This window comes from Rhincodon typus, chromosome 2 (assembly GCF_021869965.1).
Source record: "Rhincodon typus isolate 14 chromosome 2, sRhiTyp1.1, whole genome shotgun sequence".
NCBI classification, from domain to species: Eukaryota; Metazoa; Chordata; class Chondrichthyes; order Orectolobiformes; family Rhincodontidae; genus Rhincodon; species Rhincodon typus.
In genome coordinates, this window is record NC_063333.1 from 54,105,307 (window position 1) to 54,116,608 (window position 11,302).

At 38.3% G+C, this 11,302-nt stretch overlaps 1 protein-coding gene across 1 annotated transcript in view; it reads right to left on the minus strand.

Annotated features, from left to right (window-relative positions):
• Positions 1-11,092, minus strand: part of LOC125485408 (serine/threonine-protein phosphatase 6 regulatory ankyrin repeat subunit A-like) — a 30,320-nt gene extending 19,228 nt beyond the window's left edge. Inside the window, exons 1-4 of the mRNA XM_048608062.1 lie at positions 11,048-11,092; positions 10,856-10,947; positions 9,491-9,559; positions 2,340-2,480 (exon numbers count right to left, since the gene is read on the minus strand). Of these exons, the coding sequence (XP_048464019.1) occupies positions 2,340-2,480; positions 9,491-9,559; positions 10,856-10,947; positions 11,048-11,092 (347 nt within the window). The remainder of the gene's footprint in view (positions 1-2,339; positions 2,481-9,490; positions 9,560-10,855; positions 10,948-11,047) is intronic.
• Between the last annotated feature and the right edge of the window lie 210 nt (positions 11,093-11,302).

Here is an 11,302-nt window from a genome sequence, read left to right on the forward strand (position 1 = left end):
TCCCTATTGGATTTCTAATGACTATCATATATTGACGGCAATATAAGGACTGGTGCAATATTTCAACAAAGAATGTCTAACAAACTTCAATGAGCAACCCCAAAGCAAGAATCACACCCCTTGTCCAACAAGACAGATACTAACACTTACAAGCTATTACTGACTTGGAAGTTTAAATGCATGTGAAAGCACTTTGTTCTAACCCTTAAAACCCATTTCTTGGGAAACAATTCAATCACTTAATTTTCCACATAAGTTAAGCTGGCCTTTGGAAACTGCCTTGCAACTGACAAATTAACAATCAGTCAAAAGGAAACTTGCCATTCCCTTCACAACTTATGCTGTAACATACATTTACATTTTGGAATTATTTTCAAGGAAGTGAGTTAAACTATGTTGTAGGAGTCAAAATAAAAGCAGTTCACCATACTGCTATATGAAAAGCAAAAAGTAAATGACAGTAGTATTTAAATATTTCTATGGGCCAAGAAAGGAAAGACAGCTTTCACAGTAGGACATCAAAACTCAAAACTACCAATTCCACAATACTAGCACAAAACTATGCTTTCATACCCAAATGACCCAAGTTGCACACAAAGTAGCTATTACATTGCAGGAAGTCAAGCCAAACTGCTAGTTTATCTACAGGAAGATTTGAAGAGGCAATTAGAAAACGCAGCATGCAAAACCAACCTGGTACATTGCTCTCAGGCATCCTAAAATCTCATTAGTGGGTCACTTTGAACTGACTGAGCACAACCACAATATTGTGTTGAACTGAAACTGATTTTCAATTTTGAAAAGAATACTTTGCACAATAACTATGCACTGTAGCACTGTGGACAAGACGATTAATCAAGCATTCAGTATTTTCTTTTTAAACATAAAACAGTAAAGTGTACATTTTGAAAACATTGAGTAAGAGGGAAAAGTAGAGAATAAATAAATAAATCATTCAAAAAAGTTTGGGAAGCACACAAGACATATTTAAAATGGGAGGAAACAGAGAGGAAACAATACAGACCTCCAAAATATTAACATCTGCCAATAAAAACACAAATTGCCAAAAAAAGGTAGTGCCTTGTGACACAACAGGAAGACAGAAAAACTCAAAACCGAAGTTGACAACTATTTTGTTCATCTGTTATCATCGGTGGGCTATCAAGGTTTAGTTTTTCAAATTATGTTACAAATTAGGAGGTTTGGTAGGTAAGAGGTCAGATGAAATATGAGGTAATGTACTTTCAGAAATTAAGGAATTATAATCTAAATGGCATAACTGTAAAAAGACAAAACAGAGATTTAGGGGTTCAGATACATAAACCTTTAAAACAAAGACATGATAAATTGATAATCTGTCCAGGTGTAACCAGTCTCCAATTATTTGGAAACTGGAAGGTCTGGGCCACCTGCCTTAGGAAGGACATTAATGGTAAGGAAAGAGTATAATAGAGGTCAGTTTCCAGGATATTAGGAATGAGAGGCTTTGAAATATTAACAAATTTAAGAGAAATTATGTTAGAGATGCTCAAAAGAAGGCGGCATTTTGATATAGTAAAATAGAATAAAATCTGTTCATTGGGCTAGCAAAACAGCAAAAAATTCAAGCAAAGGAATATTTGCGTATTTTTTTTAAAAGTTGTTAGCACATAAAACATTCTTAAATGCTTTTGTGTTTTAAATGACAAGGGGCAATATTTGAATATATTATAAAGTATTCAGAAAAAAAGGAAAGGCAATGGCACTAAGCACTGAGCTGTTTCCCACATTTGGCAAAAAAAAATAATAAGCAGGGAAAACTTCATAAATCACAAAGAAATATTTAATACCTGACCAATCTAGGATATCAAGATCACGAAGAACATATTCTGATATCTCAGTGTCATTGTAGTTCAAATTATCCAAACAATTTCTGCTGTAAAATGCTATCATTGCACATTCCATTTTCCCTTTGAATTACTATGCTGCACAAACCCACAGTCCAAACAATTAAACTTAAGATGGAGAGATAAAATTCAAAATGCTTTGAGGAAAAAGAAAAAAAAAATGACATTGGTTAAGCTTCATTTGTCCTTTCAAAAGATCTGATTCAACATCAGTTAATCATTACATAAACCTTTAATAAATAACTTCGCAAATATATTCCCCAATTTCTAACTGGCATTCAAAAATGCTCAACACGTAAAACTGGTAGTGTTTGTTTATGTTATTTAAAGGGGGGAGGGGGGGGGAGTAAATAGCTGCTGCCTCAAGTAAAAGACAATACACAAATAAAGATCAATAATGAGCTCGGTCACTGCCAATTTCCAACCATTTCAAATTTGCCTGCGATTACTTACTTTCCATCTGTATCTGATGCTGCTGCATAGTGAAGTGGCGTGCAACCTCTTTCATCAAGGTCGTTTACACTGGCTCCAGATCCCACAAGAGCAAACAGGCACTGGTAGTTGCAGTTCGCAGCAGCATAATGCAGTGAGGTCCTTCCCAGAATAGAAAAAAGAACAGTAAATATCTTTCTGCTTGGTTATTATTTTTAGCTACATCATGATTTAAAGTTCCTTAAACCATACTGCCTTGTCATATTTTTGTTCTTTCCCTTTCTCATAAAGGCAGTGATTTTTGTTGGGATATGCTTCCTGAGCACTGTCCTGTCAAACACCTTGTCCAAATAGGCAGTTAAATTTTCATTTAACCTATTTTTCTAATCAGCCTGTTCAGTTACATTAATACACACCTCAGGAGCATGTGGGATTTGAACCTGGGCCTCCTAGTCTATGAGTAGGGACATATGCAACATCTTAGATATCATCAGCTTAGCTTAATCCTATATTGAATTAATTACTTCTAGATATATATCATAATGACATCCCATCATATGAGAAAGAAAGCGCAGAGGTTTTGCTGGTGGGTGTTGGAAGCAGTTTCATAAATATGACAAAACAGAGAGGGCCAGCAGCTTCATAAGCATTGCGAACAAGAGAAACTGCAATAGTAGCTTCATGTGATTGCATAAGAGAGGGTGCAGAGGAGATTTACCAGGACACTGCCAGGGTAGCTGGGTCTGAGCTAGGATGAAAGATTGGATAGGCTCGGGTTGTTTTCCTTCGAGCAGTAAAGGTCAAGAAGGAACTTGATAGATGTGTACAAGTTTAAGGTTCTTGCAAAGATTTGTAGCTCAGGTTATGGATGAGGTCGTTGGCTTGCTCACTGAGCCAGCTGGTTATCATTCAGACATTTCGTCACCATGCTAGGTAACATCATCAGTACAGCCTCCGATGAAGCAATGTTGTTCTAACTCTGCTTGGTATTTATATGATCAAATTTATGAGAAGAGGAAGACAACCATCAACTTCTAGACAACTTCAGGATAGAATGAGTGACCAACAGGGACTCCAAACCACAGTATATAAGAAGGCGACCCACACTGACTCAATCCTCAATTTCCATAGCAATCACCCCAATGTCCACAGACAAGACTGTGTTAGGACACTATTCAAACAGGGCGCAGCTCACTGCAACACGCCAGAGAAATGCAAGGAGGAGGAAGAACACCGATATAACGTCTTTGCTAACAAGAGATATCCCAACAACTTCATCCGCAGGTGCCTGTTAGTTCGACAAGGCCAAGAGGACACAGTACACCCCAATACACTGGACACACTACCCTGTATCAAGAACATATCAGAACCGATAAGACTCCTATGACCACTAGGAATTGTGGTAGCAAATAAACCTACAGCCACACTACAACAAACACTCACGAGGACCAAAGACCTCATACCCATGACATGCAAGGCCAACGTAGTTTAAAAAATACCTTGCAATGACTTCAGCAAACATTACATCGGCCACAGGGATCAGTGCTGGCGCCTCAAGTGACACAAAGATAGGTAGGAAAGAAAGTTATGATGAAGACACAAGAAGTTCACAAAGGGGTATAGGTTAGGTGAGTTTTTCTTTATTCATTCACGGGATGAGGGGCATCGCTGGCTAGGCAGCATTTATTGCCCATCCCTAATTGCCCAGAGGGCAGTTCAGAGTCAACCACATTGCAGTGGGTCTGGAGTCACATGTAGGCCAGACCAGGTAAAGATGGCAGTTTCCTTCCCTAAAGGACATTAGTGAACCAGATGGGTTTTTCCAACAATCGACAATGGATTCATGGTCATCATTAGACTCTTAATTCCAGATATTTATTGAATTCAAATTCCACCATCTGCCAATATTAATAACAATAAAATTCTTATCTATTAATGCATTAGAGATAAATAAACACGCAACGGGCGAAGCTCTAGTAAATAGAGTACAATGTGGAAAAATGTGAAATTGTACATTTTGGCAGGATAAATAAAACATTTTTTTTATCTCAAATGGATAGCAGGATTTTAGGTGTGCAAATGGACGAATCACTAAAGGTCAGAAAGTAGGTACAGCAAATTCCAAAGGAATAGAGCATAAAAACATCAAAGTTTTGTTAAAACTATAAGTACTGGTTAGACCATACCATGGTTACTGTCCACAGTTTTGGTCCCATTATCTAAGGAATGTCTGCTGCTATTAGAGGCAGTTCAGAAAAGGCCGACTGGGTTGATCCTAGGTATGGTGGGATTTTCTTATGAGAAGTTGAGTAGGATGGGCCTATACTTATTGAAGGTTAGAAGGAGAGGCAACATTATTGAAACATACATGATTCTTAGAGGGGCTTATAGGGTAAGTGCTGAGAGGTCATTTCCCCTTGTGAGAATGTGTACGAGGGTATAAACTCAGAGTAAGGACTATTACTAGGTATTTATTAATAGCAACTTTGAAATAATATGGTCTGTTTTAGCTTCCTTGCTAAGATTCCATCAAGAACAAAAAATGAACTAATGGTCCCATTTCCTTTAACGAACAAGAATTAATCCGGTCCTTAAATCCTGCCACGGTTTATTGTTCAGATTCCCATGCTAATAATTTGTCCCACGAGCACGCTCACTGCATACATAAACAAAAAGATACTAAAATTTCATCTATGCATTGTGTCATGAATCTTTAAGGCCAGATTGTCCTGCCATATTGAACTGTGAACTAACAGGGTGGTGATGGCTCCATAGATACCCTCATTCTTAACAATGGGAGAGCCCAGCACATCAGTGCATAAGATAATGCTGAAATATTTGCATCCATCTTCAGCCAGAAGTACCAAGTGGATGATACATTACAGCCTCCTCCTGAGGTCCCTAGCATCATGGAGTGATTCATTTGGTTGCAACTGACTGAAATCAAGAAAGGGCTGAAGGTACAGCAAAGACTATGGGCTCTGACATTTCAGTAATAGTACTGAGGATGTGTGCTCCTGAACTAAGTGCATCACTAACCAAGTTATCCAATACAGCTACAACTCTGGAATTTACTAGTGGAATGTCCTGACCACCAAAAGCAGGATAAATCCAATCGAGCAGTCTTACTTTTGATCATCAACAGTGCTATCAAGTGGCACCTGCTCAGCAATAACTTGCTGACTGACAGTTAGTTTGTATTCTGCTAGGCCCACTCAGCTGTTGACTTCATTACAGCCTTGGCCCAAACACGAGTAACAGAAGTGTGATGGAATACTCTAACCTTGCCTGCATGGGTACAACTCTAACACTCAAACATGACACCATCCAGACCAATGCAGCTCCCTTCAAAGGAGGTTCATCTACCACCTTCAGTACTCACTCCCTTTGCCACCAAGGTACGGTTGCAGCAGTGTGCACCATCTACAAGATGCACTGCAGTAGTTAATCCAGCTTCATTAGACAGCACTGTCCAAACCCACAACCACTACCATCTAGAAGGACAAAGTCAGCAGATACATGGTAACATCAGCACCTGCATGTTCCCCTCCAAGCCACTCACCACCCTGACTACTGTCACTGGATCAAAATCCTGGAATTACTCCTCTAATAGCATTGTGGGTCTAATGAACAGCACAGACACTACAGCACTTCAAGAATGCTGCTTACTATGTCCTTCTCACAGGCAGCTAGGCAATAAATTCTAGCCAGTAACGCCACCAGTGAATAAAAAAAAATTAAACAGTTTTTTTAGATATGATTTTTGCACATCTGTAAAAGATAATCGCAATTTTTTCCTCATCTTCCTTTCTAATTAAATTTCATTCAGCCATCAGATGAGTGCTTGAAATGAAATTCGTTGTTATTAACAATTGAGTGATTATAGAACTATCAATTCATTCAAAATGGATGTCAAAGAAGCAGTTGCAGAGAATGATAAAATATATCAAACATAGTAAATAAAATTATTTCAAATAAACAGCCCATAAATATCAATAGATGTAACAAGTCAGCGATTTTACTTATTTTGAAAAAAATATTCTGGAGAAATGTTTCTTTCCTGTTCTTCCTCAAATGTGTAAGAATGGGGAGAAATTAAATTCTATGTTATATTTGTAATTCCTTATTGAGAGAACATTGAGAGATAAACTCTCATCAAAGACTTGTATATTGGCTAATTGCCATTTTCAAAAAAAATGTGCTTACGTAATTACCATGGTAAGGAAAATAACTAGCAAGTATTTATCCTGAGTCATTTGATTTTCCCCTACTTTGATATATGGTCATCAGGTCTCCTTCATAGCCCCCCGTCCTCTCATCTTTTCAATCTCAAGTCATTTTCTTGCCTCAAGCTCAAGGGGAGCCTACCAATCCTGGGTGCAGGACTAGAGCACTGATAGTCTGTCTTCCTGGACATGGAAAGCAGGAGGGATTACAAATGAGAGAGAGAAATTGAATGAAGGCCAATGCTGGGAAGGAGTTGAGTAGCTATGCAGCTCAGTATGTGTAAAGCAAAGATGGCCCTTTAAATCAATGCAGTGAATTAGAAGAGGGACAAAAACAGGTGAGGTGTAAAATCAGGGAAACCAATTAAGCAAACCTCAACCACATAGGCGAGAGATCTCAAGCATAATGGAGAAAATGAGACACGTGATTCCATACTTAAATGAAATCACAAGACGAGACTCTAACCATCACATGAAATGATTAATAGAGCACCCAAACTCTTTTGAAAAAGAAGAAATATGACACACACTAGTGGTAATGTCAACTTATTTGAAATATAAAGGAAACAAAAAAAGTACAAGGAAATGAGAAAATTAATGGCTGACAGTGAACTATGCAATTAAAAGAAAGGGGAAGGCCTATAGTCAAATGCTCTTGGTCATCTGTCCAATTTTATATTTATGACAGAATCATGCAAAAAAGCAGAAGTGGGAATCTTAATAAATTGCTCTTGTTTCAAGTACAGAAGAAGATATGTCTGCTGATAGCCAAGAATGATCCTGTTCTCATAGCAACTGAGATAATAAAGTCATAAAAGACACTGCTTTGTTTCCTGTATACACACAGAGATCTGGACAGTATATTTGACATCAATGTGTGTGCAATTTTCAAGAAAAGTTACATAGCAACCTAAATATTATATACAGATGTACTTTATTTGTTCATATCTTGCTTTAAATAGTATACTCATTAAACATTTTTTCTGACATTCCTTCTGACATGTGATGGAAATTTGACTTGCTGATATGTAGAGATGGAACTTGCTTTCAAAACAAAATTTTGCACTTATAAAACACTATTCACAACCTGAGGTTGTTCCAATGCTTTTCACTGTTAAATAACATTATGAAGGGGAGACGACGGCCTAATGGTATTATCGCTGCCTGTTAATCCAGAGACCCAGATATTGTTCTGGGAATAAGACAAAGTGTGGAGCTGGAGGAACACAGCAGGCCAGGCAGTATCAGAGGAGCAAGAAAGCTGACATTTTGGGTCCGGACCCTTCTTCAGAAATGGGGAGGGGGAGAGGAGCTCAGAAATAAATAGAGAGAGGAGGGGTGGGGCTGGGGAATGTAGGTGGGATGGTGATAAATGAGGGGATGGTGATAGATGAGTGCATGTGGGCAGTGGTCAGGATTGGTCAGCGAGGTGGGATAGGTGGGAGAGAAGATGGACAGGTTGTGTCAGGTCAAGGAGGCAGGGATGAGAGGGAGGGGTTGGTCATGGGATGAGGCCAGGGGTGGGGAGATTTTGAAACCGGTAAAATTCACATTTAGGCAATCGGGCTGTAGACTCCCGAGGTGGAACAGGAAGTGTTGCTCCTCCAGTTTGTTCTGGGAACCTGGGTTTGAATTCTGCTATGGCAGATGGTGGAACGTGAATTCAATAAAGTCTGGAATTAAGAATCTAATGATGACCATGAATCCATTATTGATTGTCAGAAAAACCCAAGAGAGTCACGAATGTCCTTGGTGGGTGGGGTGGGGTGGGGTGTGCCATCCTTACCTGGTCTGGCCTACATGCGACTCCAGACCCACAGCAATGTAGTTAACTCTTAACTGCCCTCTGGGCAATAAATGCTGGTCCAGCCAGCACTGGCCTCATCCCATGAATGGATAAAGAAAAAACTACTTTTGAAATGTGGTTACTGTCGCAATATAGAAAGTGCAGCAGTGAATTTGCTTAAGGCCTTGTAAAGGGCAAACCATGGTGTGTTTAATGTGATAGAATCTCAAGGCACTTCACATAAGCAATATTATCACTAAGTCACCACGAAATAAATGATCAGGTAATCTATTTTAATGAGGCTGAATGATGGATAAATGTTGGCCAGGACAGAGGCAGAAATCCCCATCACTTTGACTATTTCCATGGGCTCTTCTATATCTACCAGAGGAACCAAGCAGAGCTCTGAACTACTTCCAGAAAGCTGCATTTTATGGCATTTTTGTAAGTAAATGCAAGTAACTTACTAAGCTACAGCTAGGAAAAAAGACGACAGCCAGTACAATGACAGAACCAAGTTCCCTCTGTTCAAATATCTAAGTAATAAATGTGACACAACTGGAAACACTGGGAAAATTCCACTGCAAAAGAGGTGCGTTGCGTGTTGAGCTGTCATGAATTCAAGCATTATATTCAGAACTCCTAATATTTTCATTCATTTATTCTTGAGGAAAATAAAATCACATGCCCTTTTCTGAAGAGCCAGAAGCAGTCTTAATGCATCGAGTATACTAGTATGAAATGGGGATCAGCAATGTAAAGGAATATCAAATTACCTTCTGTGAAGCAGAGAACCTAACTTCTAAGACAAACCACTACTCAGGAAAATAAGACCACCTGAATTGAAAGTCTGCCACATGTACCAAAATAAACAGAAATACGGAGATGTGCCACTAAGATCATAACAAAATAGCCCAAGCAAAACAGCATTAGCATAAAGGACCTAAAGTTCCATGCTAACAGCAACCTCAGTTTATTTGAGAGTAAAAAGAAATTAAAAAAAAACTGGTATAAGGAAATTTGAATCAAAAGTAAGAACAGAAAGCTATAAGAAGGTGGCAAACACACCTTCATAATTCTGGAAAAATCCTTTATGGGAATTCTAAATTCTACACTTAGCTGCATAATGAATTATTCTAGAAATCAGCTTCATCTCTCACCGTCCAAATTTATCTTTTTTGTTGAAGTCAGCTCCACTATTAAGCAACAGATTCAGACATTCCAGATTTCTGGAAAATAATATACAGTAAAACTAAGTTATAAAACTATATTCAAATTTTACACACATATTGATAGCATTTTATATACCAATCATTAACTGCATAAGCGCAACTGTTTCTAGCAAGTGTAACTGTTGCCTGTGCTGTGATTACTAATTATTATATTAAGTTTCTAATGGGAAAAAAGCCATGGAATCATCACTTTCTTTTAAGACTTGGTTCTAATATATTTTGAAATACCCTTTTCTTCTTGATGGCACACAGCTCAATGGGATCAGACTTACAAATTTTAACAAAAAAAGAACTTCTGTTAATTATTCAAAGACTAAAATAAACTACGCTGATTAGATCAGGAGATGACCTAAATTTTGGATACGGAATCAGTGTTGTTGTATGCAAGCATGATGGCATCTTGAATAAATTAAATTGCAATAATTACCCTCTACATTAAAGGAGCCTCAATATTAAGTTGCAACACAGGGATTTTTGCAGTAAATGTACACAGGTCTTTAATGTCGGAACATTATGGATTGGTGGGGCCAAATGTCCTGTTTTCCTTGCTGTAATTTCTGTAAGGTTCAATCAAGCACTCTGTCTAACTATTAGTATCCATGATTAAATCTGGACAGGGTGGTTCCCTTAGCAAGAATTGCTGAATTGAGATCACGAGTGGGAATCCTATCTACTTCCCTCTTGAACTACAGCCAACAAAACAACCTATTTTTGTTCTGGTTAAAAATCAGACTGTAGAGTAGAGACCAGGGATCAAAAACGATAGCTTGGAACACTCGTGTGTGACTTAACTCTGAGTCATTGGGAAACCACCCTTTCACAAGTTATTCATAGACTACTACTGGAATCTGCAGAATAAATTTAAATGTCCTCAAAACATTAGCAAATTAAAAATTCAAGACAATGCTGGAATCACTAAAATTTAATCAAAATACTATCAATAATAATCTAAAATAATACATTCTGATGTTTGCAAACACTATAAATAAGGTCAAGACTGTTTGTGCGCAAGTATAACCTCCTAATACGGATAAAGTATTAAACAGGAATAAACAGCAAAGTGATATACAGCAGGATGCCTTAATAAATGCTTTCCTGATCAAGGTCGTGTTTGACAGCAGTACTTGATTTACATTTGCATTGTAATTAGCCAATGTCCCGTACAGATAATGGTGCTTGTTGCTTGTAGGATCCAACTGCTGCCCTATGAGCCATAGGGATATAATTATGATTACGACAGTGCTGTTGATGGTTTAGTGCTATTGACTGAAAAAGCACAAGGTCATTACTCACCCTCCAGCAGCAGCTGCATGAAGACAGGTCCTGCCAAATTCATCTGGGGTGTCTATATCAAAGCCTGTGCAATGAATAAGCTCTTTGTGAAACTATAAAAGGAATCCATCCATTCTGCCAAAACCATTACTAGAATTTTTAAAGCTGTAACTGGTGCAAGCAGAATTTGACATACCATAAACTGAAAGTAACCTTCTTTGCATTGTTAAAAAAAACATAGAAAATTGACCACTCCATGTCTTTAAAATAATCAAGTGACAACTCCTATCCACACACGGACTGATAGTTTGGTACAAGCAAGTCGCCAGGTTGCGAACGGGTTCTGTTCTGGAGATAGTAGGAACTGCAGATGTGGAGAATCTGAGATAACAAGGTGTAGAGCTGGATGAACACAGCAGGCCAAGCAGCATCAGAGGAGCAGGAAGGCTGACGTTTCGGGCCTAGCCT